General features: G+C 40.7%; 1 protein-coding gene across 10 annotated transcripts in view; it reads left to right on the forward strand.

The window, feature by feature from the left end:
* The window catches only part of SEMA5A (semaphorin 5A), a 476,790-nt gene that overhangs the window by 357,853 nt on the left and 98,872 nt on the right, over window positions 1–20,065 (forward strand). For all 10 annotated transcript variants that reach the window (XM_055308003.1, XM_055308002.1, XM_055308007.1 and 7 more), the window contains one exon: window positions 5,995–6,202. In XM_055308003.1, the coding sequence (XP_055163978.1) occupies window positions 5,995–6,202 (208 nt within the window). The remainder of the gene's footprint in view (window positions 1–5,994; window positions 6,203–20,065) is intronic.

Raw genomic sequence — 20,065 nt, forward strand, 5'->3', positions numbered from 1 at the left:
TACGTAGTCATTAACACATATTCTATTATATGTAAGATATATTGTATTCTTACAATAAAGTAAGCCAGAGAAAAGAAAATGTTACCAAGAAAATCATAAGGCAGGGGATCCCTGGGTGGCTCAGTGGGTCAAGGGTCTACTTTGGCTCAGGTTAGGATCCCGGGATCCTGGGATTGAGCCCTCATCAGGCTCCCTGCTCAGTGGGGAGCCTGCTTCTCTTTCTCCCTTTGCCACTCCCCCTGATTGTGTTCTCTCGTGCTCTCTGTGTCAAGTAAATAAATAAAATCTTAAAACAAACTCAAAAAATTGTAAGGAAGAGAAAATACATTTATAGTGTTGTACTATATTTTTGAAAAAAAAAATCCATATGTGAGTGGACTTGCTCAGTTCAAGCCTGTGATCAGGGTTCAGCTGTATTCCCTACATCTTAACTAGCTTGCTGAGATGATCAAATGAAATGCGGGTGTAATAGGTTTGCCAGAGTTAGCAAATAAAAACACAGGATGTCCACTTAAATTTCAATTTCAGATAAATATGAATACTATTGAGTAGGACACACTACTACTAAAAACAATCATTCATAGTTAATCTAAAATTTAAATTTAAGTGGGCAGCCTTTATTTAATCTGGTAACCCCCTAGGATATAAACATACTGCTTGTTCTGCTGAAACGAGGCAAGTATAAGTTACTCAGTACAAGATATAATGAAATTTCCATGTGATTACAACTATTCATGTCTTTGGAATAACAACCGTAATATCAGCTTTGATCAATCTTAAAAATCTTGGAGTAGCTCTGTCTCTTCCACAATACACATGGTTTACAATCTGAGAAAGAAACTACAAAAATATGACTCTAAGATTTGTGTCCATGACAGACTTAGTAGTTGACACTTTCCAGAAAAAGCAACTGTTAGAAGATTTGTAGCAAGGCAGTGTGAGTTCTGTGTGTTCTGCTGTTAGCTCCTTGGGGACCTCACCAAGGTGACAGAAAGTGCCAAATTTTTCTTTTCTCCCTACCCATCAGGATTTTAAAGAATGATTGAGAAAGTTGTATGGATTTCTCGTCTTACAATAAAAATCAACTAGAGACTAATCTTGAAACATCCCTGAATAGACAAACAAATAAAATATCTGCTACTTTTGCGAGGCTGACTTGACCTGGGTCATATCTTGCTTATGCCTCTGAAAATCATAAGATAACTTGAGCTGCTGCCCAAGGTTGATATGAGGAACCAATAGCCAATTGCCTATTATTTAAGAAAATCCTAATCTTATAACCAATCCCCGTGAAGAATAAAGTCACCAGCTTCCAGGACACAAGCTGTCGTATAATAATATTCCTCTGAGCCTCATTACGAGAGTTCAAGTACTCTTGGTTTGCACACTGTCCTTTTAGTATGTGCACAATACACTTGTACTAGTTGCTACTTTGGTGAGTCGCTGGCTTTACTTCTGTGATTTCTGAACTTTTGACAGTGGCATCTGATTTTTTTTCCCTTGCAAGTCATTTTGACTAGAGTATTGAATTTTCAGTGTACGGAGGGCATATATGGTTTTATTTTAAGACCACGATGGGAAAAATATTAACCAGGATTTTTTTCTAGCAAATGCAGAGATGATAGTGACATTTCCATTGCTTTTTTCTGCCTTTTCATTCCTCACTCATCTCTGAGCCTGTCCTCCAGCATGGGTTTATTAATCTCCACAGGCCATCGCAGTGGCTACTCTGCATACACCAGAGGACAGAAGTGATGTAGTGTCTGCCCCCTTGGTGCTTCAGGTCAAGCACAGAAGCCACAAAACAAGTAAATGAGTAATTAAACTGTGATAAATGTGATGAAGCAGAAACAACAGCAAAAAATTAAGCACTCTCTGGGACCAACCAGAGTCCTACTGTTTTTTGAACAAAATAGATGTTTGCCCACTCATCTCCTTTATGAGCCAGGCTCTGCCTTTCTGCCATGGAAAGCGACAAATACCTTTGCCATATCTTTGTTCCAGAGCAAGTGGGCTTCAACCATGTGTCGGGTAACTAGGAGAGAACATTCCATCAGAACTTGAGGGTGCATAAAAGGTCGATTGGCCACCTACCAGTGAAATGGTGGCTGGTGGGGATTCTAGAATCTGATTAACCTCCTTAAAATAACAGTGGCATGTTAATGTTGTAGGATTCAGAAATGTTGCTCCTTTTTCTGAAACACAAGATTACTCAGGCTTTCTTTTTCTTTGTTTTGATGTACTCCAAGGAGAAATAGATTGCTGGGAATTCCACAGTTATTTCATATTTCAAAATTTGTATCAAATTATGTGACAGGATAGAAGTGTCAGCTGACACTGTGCTACAGTGGTAATCATATTGCAATGTATGAATAGATAAGATCAACTTGTGTGCCTTCTACTTACACCATGTTCTACACCTCAATAAAAATTGGAATATGACTAAGAAACTCAGTCAGTCGTTTGAAAAATGAAAAGAAGCCTGGGTGGCTCAGTTGGTTAAGTATCTGCCTTCAGCTCAGGTCATGATCCCGGGGTCTTGGGATCAAGCCCTCTGTTGGGCTCCTTGTCCAGCCGAGAACATGTTTCTCCCTCACCCTCTGCCCCTCCCCCAGCTTGTGTTCTCTCGCATGTTCTCTCTTAGATAAATAAATAAAATCTTTTTTAAAAATGACCTAATCATGCCCCCCAAGAGAAGTCTTCCCCTGTGGACAGAGAGGTGGGTGAAAGACATGGTGAAAGAAATACCTGACCGGGGAATCATAGACACCCCGGAGGAAGCATCTACTTGGGGGTGTGCAGAGAAGAACAGAGAACACTCCCTAGCTATCGGAGCAGGGATGCAGGACAGCAGTCAGAGGAAGGTGTCTAGGCAGCCACTTTAGGCAGAGAACCTATATGTGCAGGGCTGAGGTCCTCCTGGGCTCTTGGAGCTACAGGTGGCCCCTGTGACTGGTGCACAGGGAGGTGAAGGTATGAGGGAGTCTATGGTGAGGGCTCAGGCCAAGCACAACCCACAGGCGGCACCTCACGCAGAGGATCTGAGTGTGTCCTGATGCTCACATGTGTGAGCACATGTGTGTCCTGATGCTCACTTCAAACACAGGAGAGTAGAGCAAGCATTCTGGAGGCACCCACATGAGGAAGGTGTTCTACAACAAAGGAGCAGGGTGTGAGCATGAAACAAGATCAAGGTGCAGGCCAGGAAAGGAAAAGCTTCACAGAAACAGAGGCTCCTGCAAGACGACCCTGGTCCAGATGGACTGGCCAGGTGGAGCTTCCAGAGACTTCTCACATGGCCAGACAGCACAAGTGAAGGAGTCCCAGCAGAGGTACAGATTCCATGCTAAGTTCTGTTGTCTGAAATGTTAAGTCCCACAATTGTGCTAGATCCAGGCTGCCGGAAAGCAGTACAAGGTGTGCAGAGTTATGCATTGAGATGTTTTGACCAATGATGGCTATTATTGTAAATCAAGTTATTAAACATCTTTTAAAATTTGTTTTTCCCTGCAGTTGCTTAACAATTTGACATGCATGTGAGCATGTTGACAGCTAAACTATTATTCATTTGGGTAGGTTTCTCAGACTAGCAATCCATCAATATAAATATTAAACATCAAGGTCTTTGTTCAACTGTTGAATAGCATTTTGTTCTGTAACACGTATTTCCCATGAATATAGTGTAACAGTAGTCTAAAGATGATGATTTTCCTGTTGGACTCCCATCTGCTCTGCCCCCGCCCTGCCCCTACCCCTCCCTGCAGTGCTGTAAAATGCTCTTGTTTCATCCCAAGGGCCTCTCACTTTCGCCCTCATACTAGCCTTGCTGCCCACTGAGTGGTGGCAGTCCCTGGCTTCCCCTCCTGTCCTCTGGCTTAGATGATGTCTTCTGTTATCATGGTGTCCCAAAGGGTGTCCGGGGGCTCCATGCATGTCACCGTTCTATAGGAAGGCTGGCACCTCCCATCTGCTGGTGGGGAGCTCTTCTCAGGGTGTTATGGTTGAGACACCTGCACTGAAGTCTCCTTCCTTGAAGTTTCCATCTTGTCCCCATCATGGCTTGGTTCTGTGCATATTTGTTGATGCTTATCTCTATGCAAGGGTAGGAAGACCCCAGAACACTGAAGTTAAATTTCCCACCGGCTGGAAACCAACCATGGTCACCAAGTCCAAATTAGGTTGACTTTCATAGCAAAGGCATACACATTTTTTTACACACTTAAATCTGTGAGATGTTCATTTATAAGAATGTCTGCTGCCTGCTGTATAGGCTGTCTGTCTCTCTCTTCTCTCCCTTTCTCTCTCTCTCTCTCTCTCTCTCTCTCTCTCTCTCTCTCTTTTACACACACACACACACACACACACTTTCCTCAAAGACAGGCACTACATTTTTTCATCTTCCCATAATATAGCATAATTCTGTTTATGCTTGAACTTTCTCAAAAACACATGTACCTAGCTAGCTCAAGAGAAACTTAAGCAATGGTTTACTAATACTGCATATCTTATTATGAAGTCAATTCATAATCAATAAATATTCACTGGAGATGTGGTTCAGATATACTTTTTAAAATAAATTCGGGATAATATATGTCTGCACATGTATTTTCTTTTTAAATGAAACTTTCTAAGTCTCTGAGGACTTCCATTAGGCATGGAAAACTGAAAAATATTTCTGTCCAAAGTTGTCTTGAGATTTATGGATTGAGAAGAAGCCTCAAAGCCAAAGTTTCTTGATTTAATGCTGGTTTTGTACCAACTCCTTGGCCTCATTTTCTGTGTTTACAGGATGAGAATTATAATGTTTTGAAACTCAGGATTCTGATGAGTTGATTTGAGGAGCTTGATGATGACTTTAGGAGATATTCCTAGTGGTTTGGTTTGATAGGATAGATATTCCTATCTTGCCCTGGATTTGTAGGCTGGCAGCAGGGGCCTTGCCCTAGTGCACTGGGGCCTTTAGTGTGTTTTTCAGGTCTGTGTCTCTGACATGTGGCATTGGCCATGCTGTGCCTTTTCACTGGCTGAAAGGGCTCTTCTCTCTGCTCTTCACAGCCAGTCCAGGGAGATGCCTGGTTCAGAGGCCATACTTACAGCCATGCTTATAAATAAGTGAGCAGAGGGATCCCTGGGTGGCTCAGTGGTTTGGCACCTGCCTTTGGCCCAGGGCGTGATCCTGGAGTCCCGGGATCGAGTCCCGCATCAGGCTTCCCGCATGAAGCTTGCTTCTCCCTCTGCCTGTGTCTCTGCCCCTCTCTCTGTGTGTGTCTCTCATGAATAAATAAATAAAATCTTTTAAATAAACAAACAAACAAGCAAGCGAGGAGAGACATGCAATGAGCAGAAGCCCTGGGGCACAGAAGAAACCAGGCTGAGAACAGTTGTTCACTTGTACAGGAGAGACGAATTTGGATCTTTGAGACAGAGAAGGGCTTCCCAAAGAACATATATTAGAGAGAAAGAGGAAGAAGGCATTCTAGACAGGGGAGGAAGAGAGACAGAGGAGGATATACTTCCCAGGCAGGAAGGAGAAGGCACATCCTTGCTGTCCTGCATACCTGCAGTTAAGGTGTCTGCCCTGAAGGGGAGGCAAAGTCAGCACCTCTTTCTGACACTAGGAATCCACCATGGTCTCCTGAGGACTCCTCTCATCTGATGATCTCCACAGGATAAAGCCAAGCTGGCTATTTTGCGCCTCAGTGAGCTTTACTGTGCTCTGGGTATCTGGACTTGGAACTTGTTGAGACACATGGTAGCTGAGTGATTCTCATCCCAGGCTACACGCTAGCCCTGCCGAGAGCTGTACCAAGGGCTGGCATCTGCCCCATGTCCAGTGCTGGCCATGGAACAGGCCTGGGGTCGGATTTGAGTGCCAGCATTTTTAAAAGCTCCTCAGATGATTCTGTGTGCAGCCAGGCTGGAGAAACATGATGAGTGGCTGGTGAGACCTGCTAACCTTATTCCCCTTTTCTTGCTTTCCTGTTGCCCTCACAGGTTATGGCACCATTAAAAAAGTGCGGGCGCCCCTGACTCCGGCTGCCAGCGGCTGTTTGCTAGAAGAGATTGAGCTCTTCCCCGAGCAGCGGACAGAGCCCATCAGGAGCCTGCAGATCCTCCACAGCCAGAGCGCCCTGTTCGTGGGCTTGCAGGAGCATGTGGCCAAGATCCAGCTGAAGAGGTGCCAGTTCTATCGCACCCGCAGGTAGGGCAGCCTTGGTGGTTTATGGCATCAGGACCTTAACATTCTTGTTAACCCTGGATCCCAAGATCCAGAGTTTTGATGCAAACTGATTTACTGTGATGAGAACAACCCACAGTATCTGCAGAGGAGGAACTGCATCATCACACCTGTGAACAGTTGTCAGGGTTAAACTGTTTGGTGTGTGATAACACACAGTGTTAATGCTGATATTTGGTGTTCCTGCATTCTTCTGTACAAGTTTATTTTTAATGAGTATTATATGTAATATATGCACAGAGCAAGCATCATCTCCACCCAGAGCTAATCCCCTGAGAAGGATCTATGTGGTGTCCCCTCCCTAGGGCTGTCCTCACAGTGCTATCCTCAGCACCAGCTCCCTTGGGATACTGCCTCTCTCTTGAGGCTCCAGGACCCTGTAGGCCACCTGGGAGGAGGGAAGAACAAGGAAGCCCTGCAGGTGCAGGGAACCCCAAGTACCATCACCTTTCCTCATCTCTACTCAATTCTCATTGGCCATGGAGCATCCACTATGGACCACAGTGGCCTTTAAAGCTCAATTTGGAAAAGTGCAGGTGCAGGTACTCAGGAAACTGAAAGGTAGTGTACAGACTATCCATTTGACCAGCCCTTGAATGATAGAATATTGCAAAAGTGCTCTGACCCCCAACAAAAAATTGCTGTTGGGGCAATCACAATCTCAAACGTTTGTAGGGATCAGTGATCTCAGTAACTCCAGCCCCCAGTGCAGTGCATAAGGGCAGATCTGGTATAGAAATGGACTGTTTGGGTATATCACTCACAGATGTCATTCTCTCTCCAACAAGATGCCCCATGGCATGAGCTCTGGGGCTCAGAGACTGGCAGTCACATGACCAACTACACATGCCATTTTTGACCTGGTCACTAAAGTATTCTAGAACTCACTTTTTCATCTAACACATGCAAATTGCTATTGAATCAAATGGGATAATGGGATAATGCATATGCTTTAAAACTTAAAGCAGTTTACAAAGTAGGTATCTTTTGTAGAAGGAAGGTTTTTATAATAAAAATCATGACAATATTCCTTTTCAGATGATTCTAGACAATGAAGTATATTATATGATGCCTCCTTTGGGATCAGAGTGTTGAATAACATAAGGGACTTTCTCCCCAACAGTGATGCTGTTGTGAGCAATAATAACAAAGGCTGATGTATATCAGCAACTGTCCTTTATACAGTGTCTTTTTCCTAAAGTTAACTGATAGCTGCTTGAAATGTGTTCTGATTTGTGTTCCTTGGAAGGCTGACCTAGTGCAGGAATGATTCTACCCAGTTGCTGATGGTCAGTGGGTGACAGGGAGGCTTGGAGTCTCGCCAGTCAGTGTCACCAATTGGAATGCCCTTGGAAGGGCACCAGTCTAGCAACCACAGCCCCGTGAGCTCTGAGTTGTAACGGACTTTTGGGGGCATAACACAGGATAACACACAGGAAGACACAGGCCTGTGTGTATGTGGGGTGTTTGGGGGACCAAAATGAGAGTCCATGGCTTACACAGCAGTGGAAAGCTTATCCTTCCCATGGTGCGTTGCCTCATTGAGTTGGAGTTACCAGGCCAACCTGAAAAGCTAACTCCTGCATCAGGTCAGGGAAGTGAGGTGTCATCGTGCCCAACTCATCTCCTGCACGGCTGGACATGGAGCCCAGTCAGGAAACCATGGGCACCAGCCACCACCAGGCACAGCAGCCCAGGAGGTTTTCATAGTCCCCTCTTTCTCCTATAAGGAGAATAGGGCCACTTGACTGTCTTCATCACGCTCCTGGGAGGAGAAAATGATACAGTTATACCCAGAGCTGAATCTTCCTGCTGTTTACTTGTCCACCCATTCAGAGAGCAGCCACGAGAGATTATAACTTTATTGTAAACTGATAAACTGTGGTCTTCTGTGTCCCCACACTCAGAATGGGTTAGATTGTGTTTGACCCTTCAGTATTCCATTTGAGAGAAGAAAATCTGAAGACTTAAACCCAAGCGTTTCTGTGGATTCTTTTCTTTATGTTTCTTTGCTGTCCTCTTCCTACAGAAAGATGAGAAAACCTCCCTCATGAACACTAACTGGAGAAAAGCACCCATTTTTAAGAAACTAATATCTACATAGCCAGATTTTTTTGACGAATTATGGGGAAAGATTTTTTTTGACAAAAGCAATTTTAATTTTCTAGAAATATGCCTAAAGAAGTAGAGTGAATAGGAACAGGATGACAACTGAGTGACAACTGAGCAGTACTTTGATAAACATACTTTCCATATTCCATAGTATAACATAAGTAATTTCATTCATTATTGGAAAAATCAATTTTATAAATGAGCTTTGTAATGTTTGACAAGAGAGACTGAGGTTAACTAAAGTACCTGTCTCCTTCCAAATCACATTAACATTTTTTTGTGTCCATTTTTCAAAAGCCATGCACAGTTTGGTGTCTGTTCAGATGTTTATAAATGATGACAGTTGATTCAGTCCCATGAGTTTCTTTTACATATCTGGCTCAGTGCTAGCTCTTACCATCGTTTCCTGTCACCGCTACACCCTGAGGGGCAAGTTGCCCATCATCTCCATTTCTCAGATGAGGAGATGGTGGCTCAGATTTTTTGGATCCTGCCTGACATCACATATACCTTCTGCAATATGAAAGTCAGCTTCAGGACTGGAGCCCTATCCCCAAGGCCCAGGCTTTCTCTTGGGTTCCCTGTGCTGCCCCTGGGACAATGAGGACATAAGCCTCATGGCTGGGTGTCAGCTGCACCGTGGCACTGACCACGTGTGTCTCTGAGAGCTGGTAAGCACAAAGGCAAGCAGAAGTCAAGCATGCCCACTTGATGATTAGCCATCGCCTCTCCCCATCATTCCTCTTTATTACACTTGCTGTCAGGCTTCACCCAGCACACCCAAGGGAGGTTGATACCCTTTGGTTATTCCACAGTGAATTCCCACCTCCACTTGTTCTAGAAAGGATTCTGGAGCCTTGGGGGAGGCGGAAAAATGTGTTGGGTGTGCATGCCATGCTGCGCACACCTTGTAACTTGGAACAAATAGCACCATGTTTTTAACTAGTCAGAGCCATTGACCTCAGAAAGTTATTTTGGAAGAACAACATTTAAAAAATACATGTTAGTCCAGTTTTATCTCAAAAATGATTGAAAAGATTTTGTTTTAATTTTAGCTTTTTTTTTTTCATAAGTATTTAATGAATAGCATGGGAAATTAGGCCAGTGATTAAACCCAGCTCATCAGGTGGTTACCACTAGGGATGTAAAGTGCAAGGGGAACTTTTCCTTTTTTTATATATCCTTTTGTACTCCAGGACTTAACCATACATAGGTATTTGTTTCATAAAGTAAATTGCCATTTACTAATTTTGAGGAATGTGGGGATCTTGACAGGCCCAGACGTGGGTACCGCATGTGACAGTGGAATGTAGGTGAGCCAATGCCATCCCTTGGGCCACATCACATGCACCTGGCACATGGGTCAGGACACGCCCAAAGCAGCATGAGGCCTTTCAAGTGGGCAAAGGTCTCTACAGGGATGCAAAGGATAGAGCAGCCAAGACTCGTGCTACCTTAATTCCTGCCTGACATGAATATGAATGTGATGTTATAACATGCCCCTTGAAGGAAAACAGACTCTGGTCACAACTGATAGAGTCCTCGCTACTTCAGAAAGGAAGGAATGATCACAGGATCTGGGCTATTACCCTTCCCCAGGAAACAATGTAGCTTTCCAATTGATACAACTGGTTGACACTCTTCAGCCTCAGGAAAAGCAAGTAGTGATGGGAAGGCTTTGGACTTGGACTTGAAAGTCAGCATAATGATTACACAGTAATTACATCAGTGGGTCAGCAAACTGCCTCTGTCAAGATCCAGATAGAAGATGTTTTAGGCCTCCCAGACTACATGATCTCTCCCTTCTTATAGCATGGGAGCAGCCAACCATAATGAATGGAAGTTGACAAGGGTAACAGATTCATCAGGCCAAAGGAACAACTCACTTTTAGGTGCAAACACTTTATTACTTTTATGGACAACAAATACAAGACCAGAAAAGGTTTTAGCCACCCATGCCCCTTGTCCCACAGGATGACGGCAAAGCAAAGGGCCAGATGACCATGCAGCACAGAACGAGGGCGACATGTTGCTGAGGATCCAGCTCTGCTGCAGCTTAGCAGCTTCATAACCTGTAGTTATGTAGTACTGGGGTGAGTGTAGGGGGTGAAGGCCTTCAACCTCTTCAGAGCCTGGAACGTGATGAGAAACAATCTCATGATAGCTTCCCTGGACATAGGGTAGTGGGAGGGAAATGGCTTTTTAACAGCTTCTTGGAATCCTCCTGTGTACCACAATTGGGGAGATCACTCAGCATTCCGCCAAAGTTCAGTCAGCTGAGGTTGTTAGGTCACCAGGGCGTCAGGGCAGAACATTGCCCTACATTGCATTTCAGTAAAACTTGAGGTGGCAGTCTGGACTTGGTCCGTGGGCTGTCACCTGCTGACTCCTGAATTTGAATTTTATCATATATGCCTTTTGAATGAATGTACCTTCAATCATCATAAACTCTGATTTATAAAATAAGGTGTTTTATTGTTTTGTTTTAAGATTTTATTTATTCATGAGAGACACAGAGAATGAGAGCAGAGAGAGAGAGGCAGAGACATAGGCAGAGGGAGAAGCAGGTTCCCTGTGGGAGCCTGATGTGGGACTCGATCCCAGGACCCTGGAGTCACTCCCTGAGCCAAAGGCAGGTGCTCAGCTACTGAGCCACCCATGTACACATAAAATAATGTGTTATTATGTTAATTATTAAATTACATGAACTAACTCTATACCTTACTGTTTTCTGAATACCAGGCATTTTCTTCTCTTCAGACACTTAAATATTCTTTATTTTTTTGACATCCATCACAATTACAAGGTAAGGTGAACCTCTCAAGTTATAGGGCTAACTTTGTGTAGATGAGGGATTGGTCCAAACTGGAGAGAGAATGTCCTGAGAATCATCAGGCCTAGAACGGAAACTAGAATTCCGAGCACTGCATGCTAGGCCCTATTTCCTTCAACCCATCAAAACATGAGTCACAACCTGGGCATGTCTTTCCAGGTCTGTACAGTCTTAAGCATGGTACCCAGCCCAAGACAGGGTCAGTAAACATCTGTCAGATTTACTAATGGACACTCCCTTGCCCCTCTCCGCTATTTTTACTTCATGATCTATAAAGTAAACCCCAATTCTCACAAAATAGTGAAACTGTCTTTATAGAAAAATGTACTGATACGAAACATTAGATAAAGGATCAAATGTTCCCAGGCCTTAGGTGTTTGTTGTTTCATTTTGGGCTTATTATAAGAACTAACTGGGGAGAGAAGAAAATCTGGAAGCCAGGAGAATCATAGTCTTCATACAAAACAGAAGAGACCTGTCTTTTAAGTTTTGCTTAATGAAACTAGGGAAAGATGGTACGATTAAGAGTGAGATCAGCTCCCTTTGCAAATGGATGTCTAGCTATTTTTAATTCATTTAGCTTGTAATAATGTCATTTAGTTAAAGAAATTAACACTCATTAAGAAAATTAGAATGGAGATTAGGTTACTGCAGAACATTTATTGCTTGAAAGAGCAAAGTTTCAAAACGTGGAGTTAATATGTCGGTACCTTTATTAATTAAATGTTGCCTACAGACAGCATCTGCCTGATGGGAGAAATACCATGTACAGAGAGAAATTGCAGGACCCCCACAGGTTTTCCAGCATGACAACTTTAGCCATTCAGTTATGAATCATATAAACATTCAGAAGAAATTTTAACATATACTCATTTTACAAAGTAAATATTCTCCCTTCAAAATGAATTTAATATTTTCCAAATCTCAGTGTCTTGAGTTTTTGTTTGCATTGACTTTGGATTAGCTTCTCAAGACTGGCTTTTCCTTAGTTAATTCATTCATAATATATTTATTGATCTTAATATGTGCCAAGCCCCTGGGTATAGATTGATAGATGAGGCATCCCTGACCCTGTCTTCATGGGGCTCAGAGTCTAATGAGTAGTTCTGGCATAAATAAAATCTCCTGAATATCTGTTGTGGATTTGAGCCAAAGGACCTTAGAGTTACCTTAGACTTTATCCCAAAATCAATTTATCATTAAAATCTGATCCTATACTATCCTAGGACCTAATCTTCCAGCCTGACATCCCTGTCTAATTATTTCTTAAGCACTATTTGAATCACAACCAGTGTTCCAATCATAAATTTCTAATAGTAAGAGAATTAATCACCAAGTTGCAATATACTCATTCGATGGAGTATTTACTCTATGGATTATTCTGAAGCCAGTAAGTGATGACTGTGAAGATATATGCATGATATGATAGTAACTGAAAAAGAACAAAATAGCACTATGTGTATGTCATCATTATAACTTTCAAAAATAGGAGAAAAAGACAAAGTACATTCACCAACGTCTACTTACTGTTATGCAAAGCACACTATAAGAGAGGCTTGGCTGAAATACTACTTTTTAGTGAAATCCCAAGTTAATATCCCCAGGTCCTGGGCAGATTGGAAAATGAACAGTTGAAATGTGATAGAAGATGAACATACATGAACTTGACTAGTAATTTAAGAAACATAATTCATACTACTGTTTGCTCTGTAATAATCAGGGAGAAATGCAGATTTTGTGGGGTCTGAAGCTTATACAATTTGGTAGGGGTTCCAGCTAAGAAAAGAATATCAAATTATTAATACAAAATGCTCTCCTAATTAATACAAAAGCTTTCCTTGGTTATGCATTAACTAGCACAGTTTTGGGTTTAGCTTTCTGTTCAGTTTCCTCAAAGAAGATGTTTCTGTTTCCTAAATGACAATCTGTGTTCCAGTCACTTGGATAAAGTCATGTAATTGGTGTAATTACCAACCTTTTGTACCTCAGTTGAGTTTGAGAAACACAACCAAAGAGCTCACAATGTGAGGTTTCACTATTTAGTGTCTACTCCACAGGCTTCCTGGGTTTGCACTCCCCAGTTTAAAGCTGCATAGAGAACTCCATGGGTAAGCTTGGGCTGTAGCAGTTTTCCAGGCTCCAAATCGTTGCACCAGAGTTATCCTGGCCAGCAGCACCTTGGCTTTTATACACCAAGCTTCCCTTAAGATTTTTATTTGCAGCATAATCCAATGAATTAATGGTTCTTAAGGAAATAACTAACCCCGTGTGTCTACAAAACAGTTTGCACATGGAAAGATCATAAGCTTCAGATTCAGGTAGATCCTAAATAAGCCTTTACTTAGTATGTGATTATGAGCAAACCACTCCGTATATTACAGCAAGCACATGGACAAAGAGTACATAATGAATCTGGCACATAAAAGAATTCAGTCCATGATTTGTTTCCCTTCTACTTCCAGTATATCCAGTTCATGTCAGTCCTGCTGAGCTGGCATTGCTTGTGAATGGTATTTCTTGATTCATTGCACACTCTGTTGAAAGCTTGGTTTCAAATTTTTTCTCTGTCTCAAATGAAAGTAAAATGCAAATATATGAAAAAGAAAAGATGGAAGGAAGAAAGAAATAAGGCAAAAAAGAAAGAGAGTGGGAGGAAGGAAAGGGAGGAGAGGAGCAGAGAAAACAAAAAATCAAATGGCTCTTGTATACTGCTTTGCCTTCTTTGCTGAGGTATACTTCACATTGCCTCTGGACCAGTCCATCTGGACCTGTCAAGAATTTACTTTTCTCCTTTAACAACTACCCTTTATCTGAGAGGGACAGGCCTGATCAGGCCAGACTCTACGTGTATTATATTATGTACCTGGCTTTGGTCTGTCTGGCAAATAAATTTTCTGGCAGTTTGTGAAATTCTACCCTGACGACGTTCTATGTGTAGATGAGTGATGTCAACATGGCTCCATTCAGTTGGCAGGAGCATCTGTCAGTGGATATTTGGTAATTCCCTGTCTCAAGTCCCTCACTGTGTCATTTATCTCTATATCCAAGAGGCTGAGATTCAGTCACTGATGAGGGGAGGTTGGACAGGGCCAGGTGTGAGGAGAGCCAAGGGCTTACCCTCCTTGCTGTTGTCACCAAGTTGGAGAAGGCACCAGAGTATCCAAATTCAGGGTAGATGCCACCCTTACTTTAACTGTTACGCTGAGACAGACAGAAATTCTTCCCTTGAGCTTGGCTATGCTCTCATGGGGGGACTTTCTGGAGTTTAAGCCTCCTTCACTCAGTCATGGGAAAACTGTTAAGCTGGGTGAATTATAAGGAGTCAGAGTAATATAAATGTTTTCTCTGGATTTACTGTCCTCTAATATTTTAAGTAAAAGTTAAAACTACTTGACCCCTTGTGCATTCTTCATGTGTAACTGACAATTCTTCATATTCTCCTGTGTCTTCTGATTCTGTCCATTAAACCCTCATCTCCTGGTCCACAGAAAGTTTCCCTTGAAGCAACATCAGATGGCCAAAGAGTAATTGTGTCTTCATTTTTATCTCTGATTGGTGGAGGAGAAGAAGAGACTGTGGACCTTTCATTCCCTCTGGTTTGTAGAGAACATAGAATACCAAAAGTGCAGACTTTTCCCTGAATGAAGTGACCATAGATTCATTTCTTTCCTTCTTGGGCACTTGGACACGGTGTTTTCTGGTCCTCACTCCCAGCAATTACTTCATCATCCCTGGGCTGTGAAGGGTTCATGTGGAGTCACCGATACTCCTCTTGTCTTCTTTGTCCTGATTTTGATCCCTGAGAAGAAAACTACCTACCTTGGAGAGCTTCCTCCTGGGGGCCGACTTGGCCTCTCTTATTAAGAGACAAATTTTGATGATTGAGATCCACCCAGAGGGCAAGATAAACAGCTCAGGTTCTGTGCATGATGAGTCAGCGAAGAGGGATTGTCTGTGTCATATCAGAAACCAAAGCTGATGCCCCAAGTTGATTACAATTGCTAGATTCCAGAGAGCACTTTTGTTTTGCTTATTTCAAATACTCTACTCATTTCACTATTTCTTTTTTACTATCAATTTTCCCAAAATTCTTCACTATAAAATGTGTGTCAGTTCCATTCAGTTTGAAAACAACTTTTTCAGGAAAATTTGAGTGTTCCATCCACCTAATAAGACTTTAATGAAAAACCATTCACTTAGTACTACTGGTGATACATATTAAATGTTCTAAATGAATATTAAAAGAAAAATTAAATGTAAAAAAATCCTCATTGTAGTTAATCAGTGTCATTTAATGATAAGCCAATAGTGAATAGTTTTAATGTATTAAAAGTTAGTGACTAATTGAAATTCTAGTTCACTTATCTCATCTACAAATCATAACATGCAATGTGAATTACTATTAAATGTCTTTAGCAAGTGATGTTAATGAGTATAAACATTTATTTTTACTAGTAATTATATCTTTGTTTACTTGGCATGTGTCTTAAATTTAAAAATGCCATTATGCTGTAGCTGTATCTCAGTTCTTGGGAATTATAAATTAATCTTCTAGTAGATTTCACAACTTGATACATGCTGCACACCACAGCCAAATCTTTCTTGCTGAAGCAAAACACCAACATTTTATTCGCATCAGTATGTTTCCTAGGAATCTTATGGAAACTTCAGCCCAGCCATGCTGCTGTGCTTATCATCCTGATCCTGCCTCATGCACATGATTCTGTCATCCTTCCTGGGACCATCATGACCAGGGATGCTTATCTCGCTCAGCTAAACTCCAGCTTCATTCAAAAGCCAGCCTGCACATGGCATCTCCCGGGAACTTGTCTGGCCTACCCCTCTTTCCTCTGGCCCTTGTAGCATCAATTGTCTGAGATTCTCACTTAGTAGTTATCTCTCCTTATGTTGGTGGACAGTGTTCATGAACATAGTCTTCCTCTCTCACAAGACTGCATGTTCATTCCTGGTCTTTGTGTCTTCAACACGTGGCATTTTGCCAGGTAGTCAAAAAAAATTGTGAATCTATTCAAACTTGTAGTTAAAATACTTTGTACCACTTAATAGAATGTGCTGTGGTGTGTCACATTGCCTGCATAAATAAAGAGCCCAGGGCATTGGTAGATTTAGTATTTTGGATATAGAATGCTTTCAAACATTCTATACCCAAAAGTTGGTATCATATTGTAATATGTGATTATGTTTAGAGATTAATTAGAATAACATCTATAGTTACATAGAATTACTATATAATTCTATATAGTTATATATAGAATAATAATCTATGTGTATCCCATCCCCCCAAATAACTTTTTCTTATTTAATACATGGTATAACTTAATCCTCAATACCTTATGAGGTAATTATTATCATTCCAGTTTCGTGGGAACAGAAACTGAAGAAAATATATGTTTCAGGTGGATTCACCAACTGAAGGACGGATGCGTGGGTATCTTATAATGCATTCCTCAAGTGCTTTCTGGTCTCATTAGAATTTTTTCAGCCTTATTTCTAGTAAAACAGTGTTTTTAATACAAATCTCAAAAGCATATTCTAAGGTATAGAGTAACACTGGTCATTAGGAATAAGACACCTCAGATTGTATTGGGACTTAAGGCAAAGATCCTTCATGAACAGAGAAATCCATCTAATCCACTACTGTCATGATAATAGTAGAAATAAGTTAAATATAGACACATGGTTTTTGCGCAGTATTTTAAAGTTTTCAGCACTTACTAGGAGACCCTGAATCTTGAATGGGTACCAGGGCTCTGCACATTCTGCTCCTCAAGCTTCAACCAAAGTCTATCCTCCACTTTTCTCATCCTTTAAACTCCCCAAGTTCCATCCAACTAAGTGCCTTCCCCATGTCCATCTTGCCATCAGATGTTCTGTTTTTCCTGAGCCATGTCAAAGCTGATCCGATTCGTCTCACTGATCCCAGTTTAAATGCCACTCCCTGTGTATGTCGTGACCCTATCTAAACAGGAGTTCCCTCTTTGGGTTTTTCCTTTGGAAATGGTTGTTGCTATTTATCAGTGTAACTGCTTAGTGTCTATTTCCTTTGCTAAAGGGTAAATTCTGTAGGTGCAGTGAGTGTTTCTGCTTTGCTGTCCATGGCACCCCCCTAATTTCAGTCTAGTTCATGGCAGGTGTCCTAAGTATGCGCCCAGTGAATGAATGATTAAAACACTTAAAATCCCATGCTTAATGAATGCATTTTCTTAATATGGCAAAAATTCTTAAGATCAAAAATAAGCTGATTTAATGACAATTAGTGTAACAAACAAATCAGATAAAGTCATCGACACTCAGATAATCTAACATGTGAGGGGAATGTATTCAGTAATCAGCTCCAGCTGTCTAGAAATACAATGAGAAGATTTTAATGAATATATCTCTTTTCCCTCTTACTCAAATTAGAAAATAGAACTACAAACTTTAAAATTCAAAGGAAAAATTTAGCTAAATGTTAATATATATCACTGTCCTAGAAATGGGCAAGAAGTTTATTCCTCTTCTAGAATTAAGGCCTGTCTCTAAATACACATTGAGCTCAAAAACGTATTCTCAACAAATGTGTTTTTAAATTAAACTTTCAGATTCTGACCAATGTATTTTCTGAATTCAGATCCTCTCAAATACCAGGGCAATATATCAAATGAGAATAATCTGAGGTTATTAGCAAAATAAGAAATTTTTTTATTAAAAAGATTCATCATACAAAGAAAAACATTTTCAAAGTGTGGTGAAGAAAAGCTGCTTTCAAAAAAAAAAAAAAAAAGAAAGAAAGAAAAGCTGCTTTCCTGATGGCCTCATTAGTAAGACATCTGTTATCTTCTACATGGTCTCTTTAAAAGACCTACCTTCCCAGGGCAATCAGTTATGATCATTGGGTTTTCTTAAAGCATACTTTAAAAGTAGGGCTCATCAGAATTTTGCTATGGTATGAAATATTTTGACTGAGGAAAACATATTTAGATATAAATGGAATTTTTAATGAATGGGCATTTGTGCTTGTAGAGAAGTTTTAATAGTTTAAGGGATAAGTGGAATGTTAAGAATGTGCAAAGCCGCCAACATTATGGGAAGACAGAGATGTTTTTACAAGCAGCTTTTCATTTAAAACAGCTTAAAATATCCTGTGTAACCCTGTGGCATTGTTTCAGCCCTGCAGGCAGATTTGCAAAGAGAAGCCTAGGGCAAAGTGAAGGGGGTTTGATGGAATTATACTGTTTTTGGAATTTTAATTTTGTCTGATGGTCAAGTTGCTTTAATAAGAAACATGAAAAGGAATTCAGGCCTTTTGAATCATTTTGTAAATGTAGCTTTGTCCTGTTTACCCGCCAGTGTGAAAATGGGCTCACGCACGAGAGGATTCCCATGTGTGATTCAGGCTGTGGCATTCTGTCAATGTGGCAGATGCGCTGAGACCTGGATGCTGTGGGTCAGGTCTCACTGTCCCAGCCAAGCAGGGTCACAGCAGGAAGCAGAAAGACTCCTAGTTCTCACCTGTGCCCAGATCTGTCTCATAGTTGAGGGGTCTTCAGATTTCCACAAACTTCCTACAGAACAACATCTGCACAGGCAACATTTCTGAGGGATGATTTGCTGGCCTTGAAACTAGTGACAATATGTGAAATATCTTATTTTGTAGATGCAAAAATGCACACTTTCCTGACTTACACAGTCACTGGTTTATTTTCATCTCTCTTATTCCCTAAAACAAAACAAAACAAAAAAAGGTATTAAATCAATTGTGTGTCTTTAAAATGATGAGTTCTTAAAATTGAGAAATATGGGTTATGCTTTATTTACTATGAATACAAGTCAAATTCCACTCTATGGAACTGATCACTGAAATGAATTTTTATTTAAAAGTAAGTTAATAAAATATTATATTCCCCAACCTCAAAAGCTAGAGATTTCAAAAGCTGATGCTCACGTTCTGTGTTATAAACTTGTGTTTTAAAAAGATGTTGTCTGAATTCAGTAGAAAAAGGAAAAAGAAACCCTACAGCTTCCTGGTTGTTACTTCTAAGCCCCAGATCTGTTTCTGTTGATATGAGAATGGAGAAGTTTAGATTAAAAAAATACATGTTTTGTTTGTTTGTTTGCCTGTTTGTTTTAATTCAACAAATGGAGGGAGGAAGGGATTGTTGCTAGAGATATTTTTCACATGGATCACAGGAAGGCAAATGAAATGATACTATAAAAGGATCAGAAGAAATCCTGCTTAAATGTTTTTATGATTTTTAAGTGTGGAAGCTCTTTCAAAATATGGCACAAAATTCAGATGCTGTGAAGGAAAAGATGCATAAACTTGACTGCATAAAATTTTAAAACATTTGTATCTCAAGAAAAAATATTTAATGACAAGTAGGAAAAGTATTTGAAACATTATTGAAAGGGAGTTAATTTTCTGACACCGAAATTTTCACTTGCAATGACTACATAAAAACGGTGAAGCCAGTTATTCAATCAAAAAGAAGCATAAAGCAGGAATTGGTTACAAATAGGAAATTTACAGGAATGGAAATATAGGTGATGCATAAATGCATACACATACACTACATTTTAATCTCACAACTGAACAAATAGAACGGATGACTAGAAGAGTGTTTTTATCTATTAGAAAGGGCTAAGTTTAAAAAAAAAAAAGGCAGCATTCAACATGAAAGAGGGAGAGTAGTTACCCTCCAAACTATTGATGATACAAAATTATTAATACCCATAACTTATGCCTCATAAGTTCCACATATAGAAGTTTATTGTGTAGAAAATACGTACAAAAGTGCATTACAGCCTTGCTTTTGAAGGATTCAAATAAATATTGACTCATCTAGAACAGAACACTATACAGCCATCTAAGGAACAATGTA

This window comes from Nyctereutes procyonoides, unplaced genomic scaffold (assembly GCF_905146905.1).
Source record: "Nyctereutes procyonoides isolate TBG_1078 unplaced genomic scaffold, NYPRO_anot_genome, whole genome shotgun sequence".
In the NCBI taxonomy this organism is placed as follows: domain Eukaryota; kingdom Metazoa; phylum Chordata; class Mammalia; order Carnivora; family Canidae; genus Nyctereutes; species Nyctereutes procyonoides.